At 40.0% G+C, this 20,380-nt stretch overlaps 3 protein-coding genes across 5 annotated transcripts; 2 read left to right on the top strand and 1 right to left on the bottom strand.

Annotated features, from left to right (window-relative positions):
- The first annotated feature begins 4,048 nt into the window (after window positions 1-4,048).
- nfe2 (nuclear factor, erythroid 2) lies at window positions 4,049-8,594 on the top strand. 2 transcript variants are annotated; one of them, XM_034536169.1, is made up of 4 exons: window positions 4,049-4,397; window positions 5,984-6,062; window positions 6,159-6,296; window positions 6,819-8,594. In XM_034536169.1, exons 2-4 carry the CDS (start codon window positions 6,015-6,017, stop codon window positions 8,061-8,063), a joined length of 1,431 nt encoding a protein of 476 aa, XP_034392060.1. In that variant the 5' UTR covers window positions 4,049-4,397; window positions 5,984-6,014; the 3' UTR covers window positions 8,064-8,594. The 2 variants fall into 2 exon arrangements, with proteins under 2 accessions (XP_034392060.1, XP_034392059.1); XM_034536168.1 differs by lacking the exon at window positions 4,049-4,397 and having other exon boundaries at window positions 4,414-6,062.
- A 484-nt stretch (window positions 8,595-9,078) lies between these two features.
- hnrnpa1b (heterogeneous nuclear ribonucleoprotein A1b) lies at window positions 9,079-13,337 on the bottom strand. 2 transcript variants are annotated; one of them, XM_034536170.1, is made up of 11 exons: window positions 11,866-13,337; window positions 11,228-11,344; window positions 11,004-11,150; window positions 10,707-10,917; window positions 10,535-10,618; window positions 10,368-10,439; window positions 10,195-10,269; window positions 9,967-10,122; window positions 9,720-9,878; window positions 9,549-9,641; window positions 9,079-9,390 (listed from the first exon to the last, which is right to left on the bottom strand). In XM_034536170.1, the coding sequence occupies exons 1-10, from the start codon at window positions 11,875-11,877 to the stop codon at window positions 9,553-9,555; spliced, it is 1,122 nt and encodes a 373-aa protein (XP_034392061.1). In that variant the 5' UTR covers window positions 11,878-13,337; the 3' UTR covers window positions 9,079-9,390; window positions 9,549-9,552. The 2 variants fall into 2 exon arrangements, with proteins under 2 accessions (XP_034392061.1, XP_034392062.1); XM_034536171.1 differs by having other exon boundaries at window positions 9,079-9,641; window positions 11,866-11,997.
- Window positions 12,541-19,092, top strand: cbx5 (chromobox homolog 5 (HP1 alpha homolog, Drosophila)). Its single transcript, XM_034536172.1, has 5 exons — window positions 12,541-12,691; window positions 13,184-13,365; window positions 14,021-14,279; window positions 15,335-15,435; window positions 17,551-19,092. Exons 2-5 carry the CDS (start codon window positions 13,235-13,237, stop codon window positions 17,690-17,692), a joined length of 633 nt encoding a protein of 210 aa, XP_034392063.1. The 5' UTR covers window positions 12,541-12,691; window positions 13,184-13,234; the 3' UTR covers window positions 17,693-19,092.
- The last annotated feature ends 1,288 nt before the right edge of the window (window positions 19,093-20,380 follow it).

Below are 20,380 nucleotides of genomic sequence, written 5' to 3'. Positions count from 1 at the left end.
GAAATAATACGGGAATATGGAGGCCTACAGCTTTGAAAGCAAGTGGTGCACAGCCGTTATTTAACTGCAAACAGTGTATGGTGAAAAGCTACAAACTATGTTGACATGCATTCATAACACCACAATTGCGGACAACCATGAAATGTTGCAATACTGCACTATGTTTACACAATTCAGCCACTAAGATTTCTAAATCTACCCGACCGGAGAGGAAACAGTATGCTGCCTTGAACTTGGTAACTTAGCCTATAGGTTAAACGATTCTCAGATGTCATTGCTGTGCCATCTCATTTTAGTCATACACATTCATACCTGATAATCACTGTTCTGAGAGTTGGTGATGGGGATGATTGAAAGTTGAATGACAAATCAACATGTATGATACATTAACATTCAAAATAACTGGCCTACTTCTAATACTGCTTGCTTAAATATGTAATTACACTAATGATTCTTTAAAATAAGTTGTGTGCACCTACACTTCATAGTTGAAGGACCCTGAAGAATAAAGTATGAATTAAGCAAACATCTTCAAAGCATGATGTGAGGAAACTGTGACTAATAATGTGACAAGATATTAACAAATATTAACCATGTATTACTGGTTCTGTCTAATTCTCACACAGATTAAAAACTAGAATTGAATAACAGCAATAGATAGAGAACTTAAGTAATGTGCTGCTCCCATTTTCTCAGCTTTATGGCAGCAACCACAGCAGTTAGCAGTTCCCTTCCGAAGAACCAAGTGCTACTTTTATCAGCATTAAGCAGAGCTTCCGCCAACCAACATCCTCCTTTCCTTACCTTCCCTCTGTGTGTCTGTATTACCCACCAGACTTGACGTTCATTGAACACATTGCCTCATCACATATACTCTCTCTCTCTCTCTCTCTCTATATATATATATATATATATATATATATATATATATATATATATATATATATATTTATATATATATATATATATATATATATACAAAATAAAATACATATATATACTCACATGCACATAAACAATGTAATGTTATTATTCTAATTTTCTTTTTACAACACCAGTAATATAATATGGAAATGGTTCATACAAAACAGAAGGGTAAACATAATGTAAAAATAATTGAGAAATACAGTACTGTTGTTACAAAACATTATCTTAATCTAAACATCTTGAGATAAGCACACGTCTTATTGAGACATTCAGAAGAATGATGCGGCATCTACAGGTTCCTCATTTGGTTTCAGATAGTGATAACTATCATGGCAGACGTTTTAAGGAACAACAATGGAAAGGTTATATCTGATTCCCATCAACATCTACAGTTGCTCAGATGAAAGTGTCCAATAAATCATTTCACATTCTGCTCATTTGAAAAAGATCAAAACATTTACAAACTAGAATGAACATCTTAATATTGTCCACAATAGAATCAGGAAAGTATGTGAAATTGGATATTAGCATCTACATACTGGAGGTGGTCCGAATTAAACTGTCCAGTTGACTATCACAGTAAACAATTGCACATATTACCATTTTTATTTATTTTATTAGTTTCAGTGTTGTTTTTATTGAAGCCGAATATCAACAATAGAAAATTGTTCTTTACATTTCAGGTTTATCAGTAAAGAAATAATACTCCATCTGCCCTCTATTTTTTTATTCTTTCCCAGAAGCTGAGTTAAAAAAGATCCCCTTTTTGATACCACAACCCAAGACATTCATTTTGTTTAGTAGAGAAGTGGTTTTCCAGTTAATGTCTGTTACAGCCTTTTGAACGTTAAAACAAAACCAAAGATGCCACATTTCTTCGTCTTTAATGAACAAATAAAATGTTACGGAAACATCAGGACACGTAGAGGAGGTGGGGAACAACCAAACGGACAAACATGTTTAATGCTTATTCTCACATTCAACACACCCTAGTATAAACCTCAGTGGTCATTAAGATGATTTAAGCCAACGTGAGTCAACTGGGCAGTCTCCAGCCAACATGTCCGGTCTATTTTGGACATAACGTTGTTCGTATGGCATCGGGCTGCACAGCAAGAAAAGGCTGACAGCCCTGAGAGGTTCACGTAAGCTGGAAAGCAGAGACGTTAAAGACTAATTGAAGCAAACAAACACAAACAGGGAAAATGGGCGTAGATCTGGGAACTGTGTCCAGCTTCTAAACCATTGTGGTCGCAGTAATAACAGGGTGCTCTTTGGCATGCTGTGGCAGTGGTTGAGGCAGGGGCTGGGTGCTAGGAACTTGGGTTGGGAAGTCCCTTCTTTGATTCCTGGTAGACGTTCACCTTTCTTGACTCCGTCAGCCACCTACTTTTTCCATCTTAGAACAATGACTAAGAAAACATTGAAATGTATGTCTCTGTGGGATGTGATATTGTATTGGGTCAGATAAAACCCTCCATGTTCTCATGATTTTGCCTTGCTGGAACTCCATTTTTGTTATTACAAGCCCTAAAATGTACATTTAGTTCACAATAAAAAAGTAATGTGTCAGGTCAGTAATCAGAGCAAACATTCTAATGAAGAACTGCAACTGTATTTGTCCCCTCACTTTTTGTGTTTCTGTAAAAAACTAAACATTTTATTTGAACCACTACTGTAAAACGATCTTAAGATTAGCTTTATCTTTTCTTAATGTTAAGAATGCTTCTGTGAATCACATCATCATCATCACGATCATACATGTTTTTATAAAACCACCATAACAACTATTGAATCCCCTGTACATTGTCCCTGTATTATTGTATATATTTTAAAGTATCTCCTGTGTTATTAATAAAGATGCTGAACCCCATTAATGAATTATTTTGTATGAATAATTTATTGAAAGTGTGTATATGTATATTTATTGGAGATTCTCAAGTTATTTTTTTCTCTTCAATTTAGCCGTGTAAAAAAGTTATTCACCAACAGCTATTAGTGGTTGTGACATCTGTTTTCAGCTTTGCATTTCTGAGTAAAATAAATGATACGCAGTTTGATGCTTCTATACACTGTTGGCATTTGCATCTGCAGTTGTTTTATGTGCAAAGGACTGACCAGAAATCCTTTTTATGCAAATAATTCTACAAACAGGCATTTGCATCTGCTTGTTTTACAAAGACTAATATATACTATGCAAAGCTGTAGCATATGTTGTAGTCACAGAGGCTGAATTAAAGGATGCATATTTCAGTACGACCATCAGGTGATTTAATCAACAAATGCTGTTAAAAATGAAGTCTATCCACTATGTTGTACACATTTCACACAGCGGGGGGTATTTTACAAAGCATGGAATGTCTTGAATATTTCATGGGATGCCGATTAGTTCCAAAATCATCATTGTCGCTGTAAGACAGGCTGCTATCTATCACTGTGCATAAGGATACATTGCTCTATGGAGCCATAACTATGCAACATCTCTAATATCAGTAAATGTGTGAAAGCTGTTGCACAATAGAGTTCCACATAACACGTAGTCTTTGTGAGTTCACTGCTCACAGTGCTTCCGATCAGGGCAATGAGGGGATTTTTCGTGAGGGATTTTAATGGTCACTTGCTATGTAAGACACGCTCCCCTCCATTCTCCCCCTGCTCCTCTCTCTCCCTTGGCGGTTGCTCTGCCAGATAGAGGAACAATGTAGTCTTTCTTACCTGTCGGAGGGTGTACATTCCATCTCTGCTAAACCAAGTCTCAATCCTGCCCCCAACCCACTCCTGCTTGAACAGGGCCCTCACTGCAATGCCAGCTCCAGGTGCTCCACATCACACTCCTCATACCTTTCGTTTTGGAGGATTTGAAAGGACACAGTTCTTGTACGGTTTGGCCAGGACAGAGACAAACATCCGGCTACTTTTCAATCACTTTTTAAAAATTTATTATCTGACTGTTTAATGTGTATAGTCATTACATCATTTAAATCAAAATTGCATACAGTTTTCTTTTTTATTGTTTTTTGTAAACATCTGCCTACCTCAGTGTGGACTGACATTATTTTCGTGGTGTATGTCAGACTGTTGGTTTGTGGTTTGTCATGTGGGCAAAAGGGAAATTTGGAGGTTGGGGTGCAAGTGTGCTATTAAGGATACAAGAGCGCAACAAAAAAAAAGTGGTGTGGGTGCTTTACAGGAAGATTGCGTTTTGTCTGCACAGAGCCATCCCATTTGTGGCTGTACGAGTAGTTGAACAAAGAGAGAGAGACAGACAGTTGAAGCAGAGAAAGAGCAAAAGGCCTTCTGTGTTTTACTTTAGAAGTCAGCAACACAACATCATCTGTGAAAAAGAACAGATTCTCCTTTTGTTCACTTATTTCTTTTCTTACCACCAGGATTGTGCTTCACATCTGAAGTTTTTGTGTTTTTTTTGTTTTAACTCATCACCTGTTGAGGAAGCAGAGGATGTTGGCCAGGTATGTTCATTCACATCATCCTTTTTCTGTTTTGTCAGATATTTCTGATATTGCATACTGAGAGATTACAATGTTCACACTTAAATTAAATCTATACAGCAGTATATTTAAGAAGATGTATCACTTCAGTAGAGTGATATTACACATAATTATATAACAAAGTGAGCTACTGAACTATTGTAATACAATATTTGCTAAAGCTTCCAAGCATGTAAGTTGTAAATAATAGAGTTGAAGTGAAAACACAGAGAAATATATCTCGCTATATTACATTTTTTCTGAGTTAATTTGACTTTTGACTTTTAATTGGCTGAACCAGTGAGTTTTGAGTGAATTATGATTTCTTACGGTAAAGGTAACAACCTATATAAACTTACCACAAACACAAAGCTGGTTATAGCAGGATATGATAGCTATAACCCTATAGTATGTTTCAGAACCTTTAAAATATACAAAATAATCCATGCCATGAGGTGCCATTGGAATAATACGCAATATTACACATTTTATGCACACATTGGTTTTGAAATGATAACAAATTTAAATCTTAGATTAAAAAAGAGAAAACACGTTTGTCAATTCCACCATTACCAAGTAGAAAGAATGACTTGTAAAGTACATGTATTGTACTAAAACATACCCCATTTTGCAACAGTTTAACTCATTTATTCAGGTCTCGGTGACACCTCAGTGTGACAGCCTGTTGTTAGATATTCCACTTCAACTAGCCTGACTTAGATTACTCTTTTTTAAACATCTTTTGTATTTCAGAAAACTCTAACTTCAAAAGTACTTTCGACCACTCCCATGTGTCATAACCACAAAGCAGTTACTGCATTATTGTCAGTGGAGAAGCTTAAGGCGGCCACTTCAGGAGATCACATTTATTGCCGGGAAGATTACTGTTTAAATATATTTATTACATCAACATGTTGCTCAAAATGAGATATTCGAGTTAATAAAGTGGCCTTCCGACTGTGAAAGTTGAGAATAAAAGCCAAAAACAAGAGAATAGATCAAACTAAATGTGTGTGTTGTATATTGTAAAGTGTATACATTTCAAAGTGATTCAGTGTGCACTTCTCTGTTGGTGTTTAGGCAGCTGTTTAATTGAAATTAAATTAAATGTAAATTCTCATTGTGTTTTTAACTCAAGTGGAATATTTCCAAAATTCTAAAAGCCAAGTTGGTGATGCAAAGACATTAAAAATACTGCTACTGACAGAGCTTAACCAAAAGGGGTTAAAGATTACTGCCAACATGCAAGACATACACCAAATTTTCCAAAAACAGCCATCAGGCCCATGTGTGTGTTTTGGAGAGCGCTGTTTTCCCGCAGATTGTGTTATCAGGGGTCGGCATAGCTGCACCCGGGACAGCTGTTGGGCGGAGTTAAATCAACTGAACTGAACCCTTCATGTGCTCCAAAAGAACCGACAGAACACCCAGTCATTTATTGAAATGTGCTTGAACGCATGGTGTGACTTCATGGCTCGCAGATGACCCATGCTTTTTTATTTCTTCTTTCTGTTTGTGTCAAAGTTTATGCTGGAAAGGAATAACTCGCTGGTTTGTGTCTTTGCAAGGTTGATCTTTTGCAACGAAAGCTTGTCCTGAATGTGTTCCACGGCCAACTATGTTCTCCCTCTGAGGAGAACCTGTGAGGTAGGTCTGTCTATGAGCTGAGAAAACAGAAACCACCACGAATAATCAAGCCTAACACTTATGAATGAGATTATAATTTGTCTTTTCTATCACAAGGTATTAGCCACTCCAGGCAGGCTGTGTGGGGGAGTGTCCATGTCAAATAATTTCTCTGGAGCTAGGTCTCATGGAGCTCCTCAGGACACAGAGATGGATGTTGCTTGGCAGGAGCTGATGGCCATCACAGAGCTGCAGGTAACTCTTCAGCACTGACGGTGTAAAAAAATCTATACATATATAGCAAAATGCTACACTGTCGCATGTCTTTTCCCAGATATGTTATCATACTATCTCCTGCCGTGTTACCATGGAAAAGCAGTTTATTTAAACAAATTACTAAATTGAATAGGTTTAATAAATAGATATGTCCTCTTTTCCCGTGTTGCTAACCGTTGAAAAACCAATACTCAGCTGAGGAAGGCAACAATGGCCCATTTGAATGATGGCAGGATGAAGAGATTGTGAGAGGGGGCAAGTGCTGCATGTTGCTAGCGGCCCCCTGCACCGCACAATAGCCATCTGTTTCCAGGTGAAACCTGATCACATCTATGAGAGCCACACATAGGCTATGGGTGGCATGTTGAAGTGGGGGCAAACTGTGTTCTATAGAGGGACAGATGAAATGTGAATGTAATTCAGCGTTCTTGTGAATTGTATTGGTGTTATTTTGACATGTACACACCTGTCCGTCATAACCGACAGTTGTTTTTGTTGCAGGAGTTTGAAGTCGCCACTGCAGGCTCCTATGAAACAGCACCATACCAAACCATGCAGCCCATGGTCCCTATGGGAGGATATGAGATGGCTCAGTCCCATTCTGAAACGCCTCCTGCGGTTTGTGAGCTCAGCACTGCTGACACTTACAATGGATGTTACTCTCAAGAGGTGCCTGTCCGTCACCGTCTAAGCAGCCACGCCGAGGCAATGTACGGACACTCGGATTCTCAGCGCAATCAAAGAATGCACCCCATCGCTTCTCACTCACAGCCCTTGCACGTGGCTCTGAGGGCCCAAATGAACATGTCCGGTACCAACCAAGGGCAGAGGAGGGCCAACGCTGGTCTCTCTCAGGATCTACATCGGCACATGCTGTGGACTACACATGGAGCTGATGACCTAGAGTCAGACTCTGGTCTGTCTCTGGGTTCTAGTCCTCCGCTGGCCTCCCCAGATAATCCTGTTAGTGGTGCACCAGGTTGCAAGAGTGTGACATATAGTGATGGAGAACCAGACAGTATGGGTGAACACGCCAGAAGAGCACACATCCATTACTCAATGGACTACCAGAGTCAAGCTCAATCATATTTACACCCAGGTGCACAGACATCTTATATTTCAAACCAACCAACTTCATCTCAACCTAGTGCTGTGACTCTGTCAATGAAACAGGGTCAGACCACTGCTCTGAGCAACCTGCACATTGACTCTGGAGAGTCCAGCAGAGGGAGCTCACAGTATAACCTGTATGCACAACCACAAGGAAGTATCTCCAGCCCAGCTTCAATAAGCAGGGATGAGCGGCGGGCAGTGTCTTTAAAGATCCCCTTCCAAATGGAGAAGATCATCAATCTACCCGTGGACGACTTCAATGAGCTCCTGACACAGTACACTCTGACAGATACTCAACTGGCACTGGTCAGGGACATTAGACGGAGAGGGAAGAACAAGGTGGCAGCTCAGAACTGCAGGAAAAGGAAGCTAGAGAGCATAATTCACCTTGAAAGAGAACTGCACCAGCTGCAGGCCCAAAGAGAGCACCTTGCACAGCAAAGAGTTGAGTTCAAGCACAGCTTGGCTTTTATTAAATGTCACCTTACAGACCTTTATTCTGAAGTATTTTCTCACTTGAGAGATGAGGCTGGACAACCATACTCAACAGATGAATATGCCCTACAACAGACACCTGATGGTAAAATGTATTTGGTACCTCACGCAACGATGCAAAAGAGAGAGCAATGCTGATTTTTGGAGTCATGATTTAATTTCCTTACAAAAGGCTGAAGGATTGTGCCAATCGAAAGTATATCAACTGAAAGTTAAATGTAAAACGTGCCATACATTTATCATTGGACACCTGTCATCCTCTTACAATGAACTGAAACCACACCAGAGTTCCTTATAAAAAATAGTTTATTAATATAAATAAGACACTGCACAGCAGTCGTATTCAAAAAAAAAAATTACCCGCCCGATTGTTCAGGAAACCTGTAAAAAAAGAAAGGAGGTTAAATAAAGGAAAACTTAGCAAAATAAATTTAGGGTTTTGAATGATTGTACCTGATTTAGCCATTGTCACTGAAATGAAGTCAGGTTTTGAAGACCAGGGGGTTCCTGTAAAGCAGAAACACCAAATAAGTAAAGCACCCCTTTTACAAAAAGAAAATCATTTTTGTTCACTGCATGCAATATGTTGTAGGGCCTCTATGCACTATTATGAGGCCAATTTTACCAGTCCACATTGGTGTATGTCATAATAAAACTTGTTTGCACAAATATATGTAATGTAATTACTGGGCTACACAACTTACTACCAGCTACATGAAAAAAGCAAGACATACTATCAGTAGTTGAGAAGTCTGGTCTTACCTACAGAAAGCACATAAGCCTTTTGGAAGCTGCTGCCTGCTAGCCTCAGGCTTCTGTTCTCACTCTCCCCTGCTTCAATGATCCTGGCGATGGTTTTGCTACTTCTCTCCCTCAGCTGGCTTCCATGACTAGCCTCAAAGACTTTGCATGTAAGCTAGCATCCTCCAGTTGATCTTTGCAGAACTCAGGGTAGTCTGTACCAAGTGGTGGGCTCTTTATGGCGGAAGTATTTATGCACCACTTCTCATTCCTCAACCAGTATTGTAAATACACTTACTCATGATGTACATGGATTTTTTTCTGCTCACATGAAAAATATGTCCCTCATCCCACAATGTGCAGCATCTAACAGTGAACCCTCCCTTTCCCAAACCACTCAAGAGGCTAACAAGACTTTGTAAAAAAACTGAAGTGTGTTTATTTCAGCTTGATTGGATGCAGTTACAAATAAAAACCAGACTTTAAAGAAAAACAATCTACATAAAACCTCATTGGAATGCTTGCTTTCCCAAAAACAGTCGATGAAAAAACACAAAACGTTTAAATGAAGACCCTCCATGATTTATCTACTGTACATATCTTCTTGCAGCAGCTGTAACCTGCCACAACTGTTTGGCTGAGCAGATTTAGGAGGTAAACCTGCAGCTGCCCTGTCAATTCGCTTGCTCTCCTCTCCTTGCTCTCCTCTCCTAAGTACTCAGTCCTGTTGAACAATACGGAACAACATTGTTAACTGTGCACTGACTTCATATGACCTGACATCCAGAGTGATTTATAAAAATGTTTATCTACACTTAACGAGTCCCTGCAACTACAAATTCTGGTTTTATGAAAAGATCAGACATGCCATTGAGCACTTACCACTTCAAAAACGTCCTGAACGGCCATATCCACCATTGTTTGAGCCGCCGCCATAGCTGCTGCCACCGCCACTACTTCCACCACCTCCACCTCCTGAGAACAAAGGACAACTTAGCTTACAGAAACTATGCCAGATGATCTACACCCTGGCATTGCCATCCTCCATCTTACCGAAGTTCCGGCCAACTCCTCCGCCGCCGCCACCACCACCAAAGTTGTTCTTCATTGGGCCAAAATTGGAGGCCTGGGGGTCATAATGGCCCATGTTGTTGTAGTTATTTCCTCCTCCTCCGCCACCACTGCTTCCTCCTCCACCTCCACCACAGTTACCTGAGAGAATTTACAAGCAGACCAACAGCTTAAGTAAATCACATCTGAACACAGAAGTTAGTTAGTTAAGGGGAGCTAAGACACTTACCATAGCCGTTGCTTTCATAGCCATTTCCTCCATATCCACCGCCGCCACCACCGCCGCTGCCTCCTCCTCCACCACCACCCTGGTTGTAACCTTGGTTATATCCTCGGTTGCCACCATTGTTATATCCCCCAGGACCGCTGGGACCACCACCATAGCCTACAACATGTTTTTTTTTAGTACATTGACAATCTTTAAAATAATGCCCACGCTGAAAAAAGGCCCACTTACCCCCGCCACCGCCTCCATTACCACCATCACCTCCATTGCAATTGTAAGGGCCGTCTCCATATCTACCCCTGCCTCCTGAAAGAGGCAAATACTAGAAGTTAGCTTCAGACAGCATATATTTTAATGGTGCAATTAAATGTAATAATGTTGTCCCATCATTAAAGAACTCTTACCCTGATTGAAGCCTCTGTCATATTCATAAGGCCTTCCACCACCACCGCCGCCACTGCTGCTGCTGCTGCGTCCTAAACCATAACACAATCATTACTTCTGGAATAGTGTCACACTGCCAGTGTTTTAAAAAAAAAACAATGTGAAATTTGCAGTTTACATCTCATACCCATTCCTGTAGTCTGCATTTCCTGCCTTGTAAGAGCCTTCCTCACCTCACAGTTGTGAGAGTTGATTGTGTGGTATTTCTGGACTGTGGGATGAAAAGATAGTTAGTAGCTATTCGAGACAGGAAGGTCAAGCTGACAACCTGCAGAAGAACAGCAAGCATGTGTACTTACTGACAATCCGGTCGACTGAGTCATGATCATCAAAGGTCACAAAGGCAAAGCCCCTCTTCTTTCCAGTATTACGGTCAGTCATGATATCAATGACCTCGATTTTGCCAAATTGTGAGAAGTAATCACGCAAGTGGGACTCCTCTGTATCTTCCTTGATGCCCCCAACGAATATCTTTTTCACGGTTACGTGGGCACCTGGCCGGTTCGAGTCCTTTGAACAAAGATATTTGCCAGTTACTATACATGCCTTTGTTTTACAAACGCATAATACTGTCAAAAGTATCACATCCAACATACCTCCCGAGAAACTGCACGTTTAGGTTCAACGACTCTTCCATCAACCTTGTGGGGGCGGGCAGACATGGCAGCATCAACTTCATCCACAGATGAGTATGTAACAAAGCCAAAGCCCCTTGATCTCTTTGTGTTGGGATCCCTCATGACCTTAAGGAGGAGATTTAAATTAGTCCCAGTGTCACCCACAAATCACACATGCACACCACAATGTAAAACCAACTTACCACGCAGTCTGTAAGGCTCCCCCATTGCTCAAAATGAGCCCGCAGGCTTTCGTCTGTGGTCTCGAAGCTCAAGCCTCCAATGAACAGCTTGCGAAGCTGCTCCGGTTCACGTGGGACCTGACGTTTCACAGCGGACAAAGACAGACAGTAACATCAGAGCACAATCGCCAGCACCGAAAGGACGGCTGGGAGCCAAGTCGTTTACGTTTACATTCACAATGAGAACAACGCGGGCAGCGTAAGGCCTCAACGTTTATGAAGCCCAATCTTGCGTCACGTATCAAAAATAGGGACGTCGCCGCCATTAACGTTACCGGACCAGGCCGGAGATATGGAGCACTTTTAGCGACAGTTACACGCAAACACGTAACGCATGCAATATAGTGCGTTTGCAGTTAGAATTGTGTTACTTAAGACAAACATTTAGTGAACATCTTAAATGTCGTACATAGCTGGCCGCAAGAACAAAAGGCCACGAGGCCCAGCTGCTGTAAAATGGCGGATTCACACGGCTGGATATAACGTTAACTACAACACAAGACAATGCCTCGCCTATTCGCTATGGCCTCAAATACACGGTTTTTGAGGAGCAGTGTGCAGAAAAGCGTCCACAACGGTTTCCCCAATGCAATACTTACATCTTTCGACATGTTTGCAGGCGAATCCTTGAAAACTCCTTGTGGACTGACCGGAGAAAAGCGATCTGCGTCAGACGAGCCTGGTTCCTAACTGTAGAATAAATAGCTAAGGAAACACCTCTTTCACGCAGCAATTGGCCGGCAGTTCCCGCTGCAGTATGTCGTCTGCATGGGCTGAATCTTGATTGGTCCAAACTCAATCAATCACAACTAACCACCAATCACGTGGCGAGAGGCGGTGCATTTCACAACCACGACGACAAAAAATGGATGTTGTTCAAAGCATGAAGGGATCGGAAGACAAATGTGTGAGATGTCGCGTATTGTGTGATGCTGTCTGGTCAGAAAACAAAAACGAATCGAGGCCACGAATGTACTGAGCAAAGGCACCAACAATCACCAATCCTAAATTATTCCGATGTTTTACTTGTGGTTGCAGGTGTAGCTGCGCCTTTCTCGTTGGAGCACCGTCAGTACGCCTTTCACTACCTCAACATACACACGGGTATATCTTACGTTTTATATCGTTGCACACACATATCACAATAAACTTGTTCCAAACTTTGTCAGAATTAAGTCATAGTCGTTGTAGGACCGCGTCCGCTTGGTAAATATGTAGGTCATCAGCTGACCTAGGGGCGGGTACCTTCATTGTGCGCCTTTACCCCGCGCTTTTTACGCACAGGCAAGCGCACAGCACCTTTATGCGTTCCAGGCTATATGCTAAAGTAGCTCCAGCGCTGGCCTCAAAGACAAGCAGGTCCACAAAAGAAACGCGTTATTGACGAAGTAAACTGGTCTGACCGGTGATCTACGCGTCCAAAGGGTATGAAATGGAGAACACACCGAAGTGATTCTTGCTGCTGCGTGTATCGTTCAAACAATTTCGATTTGGTATCAGTGTTAGCTAGTGTTAGCTCATTGAGGCGTTAGCTTGCCGGCTAACGTTACCTGCTTAAGCAAGTTTGCCTTTCGTGCCCATTGATGTGGTAGTTGCTCCGCAAACACAGCCTCGTATCTTAATTCCTGTGTGCACGTATTACGTTTTCTGACAACGCTCTCTCATTTGAGCGATGGGGCAATCGCCTAGATGTATTTAGCCAGACTATTAGTATAGCATGCTGTCAGTCTGTCGTGCCTGTTGCAGATTGGAGTAACGCCAGTGAAATGAAATGCTTTTTGTTGATGTGCGACCGGAGCCCATCTCACGCTAATTGGAGCCTGATTCGTGATCAACGTCATATGTGCGAATGTGTCGGCTGGAAAATATAATCCATTTAGTCTTTAACGGTCTTGTCTCCATCTATTTCCTGTACAGGAAAGTGCCATTGGCCTGCGACAGCGTAGTGTTCCACCAACAAACTTTGCTATGGGCAAAAAGTCTCGCGAAGAAGACTCCTCATCATCTGATGAGGAAGAGTATGTTGTGGAGAAGGTGCTGGACAGGAGAGTGGTGAAAGGCAGGGTCGAGTTCTTCCTGAAGTGGAAAGGATATTCAGAGTAAGTTGTTTTTTTGCCAGTATTGCGAAGCAGTCTTGCAAAGTTATTGTCTTTAGCCAAACCTGCAGGGGCATTCACTGCCTTTTTGTCAAATTCAACATTCACATACACTCCGAAAGAGCTGTCTATTTAGAGGAAATAATAGATAATGAGGATACATTAAAAGATACAGCACAATGTTATGGACATCTAGGGCTAAGCTTTATTGCCAAAGTCTTATTTCATGATATCGGTAATTTCATATCTTGATAACGATATAGGATGTTTTCTGGTAGTTTAATAGTCTATATAACGCCTACGTAGTAATACGTTGACCAAAATTAACATACGTTTCAAGTTAAATTATTGAGAAACAATCAATATTTCTAGCTATACACTGACTGTTTACATATATGCACCCATATATATATATATATATATATATATATATATATATATATATATATATAGAGTAATCAGATTAAGACAATAGTTTGATTTAACTGAATTTGATCAGATTTTTCTGAGAAATTATAACTGGGTGTGTGCTTGTTATCAATTCAGGTGATGCAATTGTGTATCTCAATATATGATTTAATCACAACAAGATTCTATTGAAAGATGATGATGATTTATCAAATTTTTAGAAATACCAAAATGTTGTGATCTTCTTCAGAAAACACAACACCTGGGAGCCAGAGAAGAACCTGGGCTGTCCTGAGCTTATTTCAGAATTCATGAAGACTTACAAGAAAAGCAGCAGCAGTGGTGGAAGCTCCACGCCTAGCAGTGGGGGCAGCAAATCAGTCACAGCCTCCTCGGGTCGCTCCAAAGACTCCAGTAGCTCAAAGAAGAGAAGCTCTGAAGATGAGGAGGACGAAGAGGAGGAGGAGGAGGAGGAGGGTGGAAGTAAACCCAAAAAGAAGAAGAAGGAGGTATGTAATATGTTGGTGCAGTAGTGTTATCATTTCAACAAACATGTGAAGTTGACTAAATGATAGCTTAGCTCTTGATTACAACTGCGGTATTTGAATGTTAGTTCACAGCTGATGGGTGTACTTAACTTAGAAAAGATAGAAACTGCGTTTTATGCATTTAGAAGGATCTGTATAGAAAATATGTTAGCTATAAAACCAGCACTTGTTCCATATAACAATATAAGACATTACATTTTACATTACATGTCATTTAGCTGATGCTTTTATCCAAAGCGACTTACAATAAGTGCATTCAACCATGAGTCCAAACAGACAATATCTAATCTCATATCATGCCATAGATATATATTCCCAGCCTTTCAATAATTACTATTTTAACAGATGAAAAAGTATATCCAAGTGTATTATTTACAATCCAAATAGTTTTGTCCCCAAAAGAACAAAGTGTTGCAGGCCTTTTTTTTCTTTAAAATACTCTGTTTATATACTCTGTGTAATACTTAGTTTTTCAGTCTGAAAAAGCGCAGGTGACCCTCTATCATTATTGAACCAAAACAAAATATATTTGCAATTAGGCTCTAAATACTGAGTTAGTCCGTTTTCTTTGGGCCTGTCCAAAGTATGTTCAGCTGATGTTCCAATAATACGAACCCTTAGCTGACGGTCTATTTCTATTGTGACATTTAGAGATGAGCTTTGTTTAAGGAACACACCTGTTTATATTCCAGCTTGTTATATGCTGCCTTATTGTGCACACATTTCGCTTCTAGTTTCTTTTACCAATGACAACCACTGTTGCTCCGGGGGATCTTTTGCCTTTTTTTAATCTCCGTGTTTTGCAAACTTTCTACAACCTAGAAGCATGACAGACAATTCAAAGATGTAGAGTAGTCCTTTCAGCCACCTGACTGTAAAGCCTGACGGTTTTGTTGCTGGTGAGCCCAAACATTTTAACGTCAGTGTTTCTGAATGCAATTGGTCTACAATCTTAACGGTTGGATGCTATTTTTTGTATGCTATAAAAACACATTGTCTCCTTTCTTGTCCTTCAGGAAGACATTCTAGTTGCACGTGGTTTTGAGAGAGGACTGGAGCCAGAGAAGATCATTGGAGCAACTGACTCATGTGGAGACCTAATGTTTCTTATGAAGTGGTAGGTTTTGTTCATATGCATATATCCACATATTTGCATGTGGAACATAGTTTGGGCCCAATGCTGCAGTGTTAAATTAATCACATTAAAAAAATATAGGAACGTTGTTATTTAAAAGTTTTGTAATGCACAGGTACTAAGATGAGTAACTTTAAAGTTGTATCAAGGGCAGTCCCCGACTCATGATGTTTAGAGTTGGCACTTGAAGTCAGTGTATTTACTTTTTGGATATTAATTTTTCCCACTTGTATTATCAAATCCTTGCATTGTCCTGCCCCTAGTTTTGTGGAACGGTTATAAAAAAAAAGATTTATTTTCTACGCATCATTATTAAAGATATGTAGTTCTGTGTGTCTGTACTCGGACACTTGTCCCTTTCCTGAATGTTCAGGACTTTTCCTGCAGCTTTATAATCAATGTAGATACAGTTTCTTTGTAATTTTAGTATATACATGTTTCAGATACCACAAGAGATTCGTGACAAGCTTAGGAGTTCTGAACATCCTCCACATATTTTAACAATCAACACTGATTATTAGTTTGAATAATGCAGCTTGTCAAGGTCAGACATTAGAGCATTTTAGGAGGCAAGGATAGTTTTCTGTATGAGCAAGTTTTAATTAGTGAAAATCTTCATGGTTGTTTTTATCCCTCAAATTCCCCCAAATTTTATTATGAGCTGCTAATGATATATATATATATATATATATATATATATATATATATATATATATATATATATATATATATATATATATATATATATATATATATATATATATCTCATTAGAAGCCCATAATTACTCTGAATGGGTCTTTCCACTTAATTATTCATTATAAGTATATATATATATATATATATATATATATATATATATATATATATATATATATATATATATATATATATATGTATTCATATCTCCTCTCAAAAACTGGCATACGGCTGGTTTCTGGGTATTGACCCTTTCGTGCTGCGGGTTTGTTGCCAGCCGCGGATTCTATCTGCTGCTGCTTGTGGCATGATTCTTTTCAACGGCAGCTCTGAATGTGCCAGATTGCCACTGACGAATTACCCATTAGCAACACTAATAGCCTAGCGGTTCATTCGTATACAAACAGTAAGCCACACCATAAAATGTAATGTCATTACATATTAACTAGATGGATATACGTGCAGTACCTCGTCACTCATGCCCGACCAAGCAGCATTCCAGGGTGAGGCAGCAGTTGTACCCCAGATGATTTGTTTTTTTAAATTAATGCGTAAAAGAATCTATGGGAATATAAAAAGGAAAATAAATGTAATCACGGCGGATCCTAAACAGATTCCATCTGCCTCCTTTTCCTGGAAACATTATTTATAATGATTTGTACCCGTTTTTGTTTTGAAACATTATCTGACTCAAATAGTGAAAGGTAATAAGCAAATACTAAATTGCACAAAGACATCCACAACAAGAACCCACCTAATTAAAGTAGTATCACCCAAAGCAGATTCATTTTACACTATGGTGATTTAAATGTACACTGAAATATTTTTTTATCTGACTGACTGGTTGATGACAGTTTCATTGATGTCTAATGGTCCTTTCAGACACAACGTGACAGTGCTGTCACTGCTCTCTGAAAACAATTATTTCCAGGGGCTTGTCCCGTGCCACCGCTTCTTTTCATTCGTCGAGCAAAGCACAAGTGCGCTCAACCCAGCGCCGAACAACTCAAACCAGGTTCTGTCTGACAGGGTCTTAATAGTTTTTTTTTGGGGGGGGGGGCGTGTATTAGATGGCTGTACTAGATAATTTTTATATAAGCATTCACAAAGACAGCTAAATGATAAAATCCCTGATTAAAAAAAAAAAAGAAATAATTATTTTAACTTAACAAGTGAAATGTCACATCAATAGAGATAATTAAAATGTGTGCAATGCAATTACAATAACATGCGCAAAGGATGTGTTTCTGATGAACACTTCAATGACATATTCCAATTTATTATTAGTTGCCAAGACAGAGCACATGTATGGAAAAATGGAGTGTGTTATCTAACTTGTGCAGAGATGCACCATTCTGAAAAAATGTTCACGATCAGCTTTGGCTCTTCATCTCTTGCAGGAAAGACTCTGATGAGGCCGATCTTGTGCTCGCCAAGGAGGCCAATCATAAGTGCCCACAGATCGTCATAGCCTTCTATGAGGAGCGTCTCACCTGGCATGAAGACAGTGACAAGAAGGAGAAGGATGCGGTCACAGCATGAGTGTGCATCACCTCAGGAGGAAGCCACACCTCCTCCACTGCAGGGACAACCTTGAGTCAGACATTTTCACACCCAAACCTCCCATCTTTGCTCTTCACCATGTCCAACAAAGACAGCGAACACGGTCGTGTTCTCTCCATCCATGCCCCATTGGCGCACAAAGGCTGCTGAGCAGAATCCATCAGACGGGGGGGGGAAGCTGTAGCAGACATGGGTGACATGCTGCTGGGGAGGGTTTCTGCTGTTCTGTCTTTGTATTCTTTACTTTCCCATGTCTTAACACATCATATTTGAGTGCTTTCAGAATACGGTTGTGTTGGTAAGGTGTGTTGCATCTGTGAGCACATGTGGCCATCTGTTACAACTCAAATAGTCCAGAGTTGGTGAAAGCTGTCTCAACTGTGCGCTTGTCCCATGGCAGGTCCCCCAACCCTGTACAGGCAGTGCATCTCTTTGCTTTAAAAACCCTCTAACATCACTGAGAAATAAACTGTAGTATTAAATGTAAAGGAAGCAACCACCGCAGTGATTTCCTGACTGCATAATCACTTCCTTTTTTTAAAACTTTTTATCTCTTGTAGATTTTTCAGTTTGTCCTGTCTACCGGTACATAACTACGAAATCTGCAAACTTGCAGAAGACACCGGCCAATTAAGTCTTTATAATGTTGTGATGATATCCTTGTTCATTTTTTTAAGAAATTGTCATTTGTATCTCTTTATTTCCAATTTTGAACATGTAAACATTGTCTGGTGTTTTTTTTTTTATTTCTTTACCCTATCACTAGTTCAAGAAAAGGACAATAAAATGTTCGCTCACTTCTGAACCTTTTATTTTTTTAAATTGCAGTGTTATCTTTGGACCAGTCTAATGTTCACAGATTAGACAATCATCCCTCTATCCACATCAAATGAAACCAGCATCAATCACCCATCATTGGGGGCTGCCACTTTGTGGCTAAAAGGCGGACATCTTTTTGACAAACCTGCAGTTTTATTGGTGTTATGGCTCTTGTTAGTTAGTGATACTTCGCTAGATTTTTTTGTGTGTGTGAAAAAAATCTACTCCGCAATTTGAGTATTTGTTGTTTATCATTGTATTGTTAATTTGAAACATTAAAACCAGTTTCTGATTGGATAATGCATATCCTCGGTTGGATTGTGATGAGTTATTTGATTATTCTTGGCCATAATTTTTTCAGATGGGTGATGGCTGACAAGCAGGGGTCAATTCTTGAACAAGATGGGTGTTCATTTTTGTAGTTTCATTGCTGTGCTCCAACGTGGAGCTTTTGGACCAATATCTTTGTTGATTTGTTTTGCTTTATTCAGCATTGTTAATAGAGACTGTGACCTTCCCTTTCATACATGCAACACATAAATAATGTCCCTCAATATCAATGGTTATGGTTTTGGTGTAATTCTTTCTCATTAAATATATTTATTCTTTTAGACCCTTGAGCACAGTGCTCAGTTTTTGCAGGTGCAGAATTTTTTTTAAGTAGATTTATTTCCTGTATCGACAAAATGTTAGAAATGTGTACAGTAGCACCCTTTATTAAATATCTTCACTGTTAAAACTGCTGTCAGTTGACTTGTTTTAATATGTGAAAGAAATTTCTGCATATAAAAAACTATATGGCAAAAATAACCATATCATGGATGAATAGTAAAAACATATTAGTCACAAATCTGACATCAAAGCTGTTGAATGTGGACTCAACATAAGACATTTTAATGTTTTCTTTGTTGAAGAAAATGTTTAAAGAGCATCTGATACTCTCATCCTGCAGATGGCGCTATTGGACAACACCAATGCAAAAGTCATAACTCAATTTTTATGCCAAGTCATTTACAGTTCAAACTATTAAACACACACACATGGACAACTCACAAATTAATCTTTTCTAACCAGCCTTTTTACATTATTACACATCCTTAAGAGGGACATAAATTCATGTTGTGTTTACTCACAAACATCCAAACTCCCTGCAGGAATTCAATTGGTTTCTTAGTCACTTTGGCTTTGTTTTTAAGGGCAGGCATTGTGTGTCTTTATTAGAAACAGATAGTAAACCATATAAATGAGGGTAGAGAGAGAAAGAGTTTGAGTGACATGCAACATGTCCCTGGCTGGATGTGAACTAAGGACATTATGGTACATGCATGGTTGTTACCTTATAGCCCCAGGCCATTGAAGCACCTTATATTCCCAGGCCATTGAAGCACCTTATAGTCCCAGGCCATTGAAGCACCTTATAGCCCCAGGCCATTGAAGCACTTTATATTCCCAGGCCAGTGAAGCACCCTATAGTCCCAGGCCATTGAAGCACCCTATAGTCCCAGGCCATTGAAGCACCTTATAGTCCCAGGCCATTGAAGCACCTTATAGTCCCAGGCCAGTGAAGCACCCTATAGTCCCAGGCCAGTGAAGCACCCTATAGTCCCAGGCCATTGAAGCACCTTATAGTCCCAGGCCATTGAAGCACCTTATATTCCCAGGCCATTGAAGCACCTTATAGTCCCAGGCCATTGAAGCACCTTATAGTCCCAGGCCATTGAAGCACCTTATAGTCCCAGGCCAGTGAAGCACCCTATAGTCCCAGGCCATTGAAGCACCTTATATTCCCAGGCCATTGAAGCACCTTATAGCACCAGGCCAGTGAAGCACCTTATAGCCCCAGGCCAT

Source organism: Cyclopterus lumpus, chromosome 7, assembly GCF_009769545.1.
Source record: "Cyclopterus lumpus isolate fCycLum1 chromosome 7, fCycLum1.pri, whole genome shotgun sequence".
NCBI classification, from domain to species: Eukaryota; Metazoa; Chordata; class Actinopteri; order Perciformes; family Cyclopteridae; genus Cyclopterus; species Cyclopterus lumpus.
The sequence above is the reverse complement of the archived record's forward strand: the minus strand, read 5'-3'. Positions and strand labels throughout refer to the sequence as shown.

What these genes read in the sequence shown, in the direction of transcription:
- cbx5 (XM_034536172.1), top strand. Translation starts at nt 13,235, where the DNA reads ATGGGCAAAAAGTCTCGCGAAGAAGACTCCTCATCATCTGATGAGGAA. An exon ending in AAGTGGAAAGGATATTCAGA is followed by an intron (nt 13,366 to 14,020) that starts GTAAGTTGTTTT and finishes GATCTTCTTCAG; the next exon opens with AAAACACAACACCTGGGAGC. An exon ending in CCAAAAAGAAGAAGAAGGAG is followed by an intron (nt 14,280 to 15,334) that starts GTATGTAATATG and finishes CTTGTCCTTCAG; the next exon opens with GAAGACATTCTAGTTGCACG.
- hnrnpa1b (XM_034536170.1), bottom strand. An exon ending in GGAGCCTTACAGACTGCGTG is followed by an intron (nt 11,151 to 11,227) that starts GTAAGTTGGTTT and finishes CTCCTCCTTAAG; the next exon opens with GTCATGAGGGATCCCAACAC. An exon ending in TGACAGAGGCTTCAATCAGG is followed by an intron (nt 10,270 to 10,367) that starts GTAAGAGTTCTT and finishes TGCCTCTTTCAG; the next exon opens with GAGGCAGGGGTAGATATGGA.
- nfe2 (XM_034536169.1), top strand. Translation starts at nt 6,015, where the DNA reads ATGTGTTCCACGGCCAACTATGTTCTCCCTCTGAGGAGAACCTGTGAG. An exon ending in CTCTGAGGAGAACCTGTGAG is followed by an intron (nt 6,063 to 6,158) that starts GTAGGTCTGTCT and finishes TTCTATCACAAG; the next exon opens with GTATTAGCCACTCCAGGCAG. An exon ending in TGGCCATCACAGAGCTGCAG is followed by an intron (nt 6,297 to 6,818) that starts GTAACTCTTCAG and finishes TTTTTGTTGCAG; the next exon opens with GAGTTTGAAGTCGCCACTGC.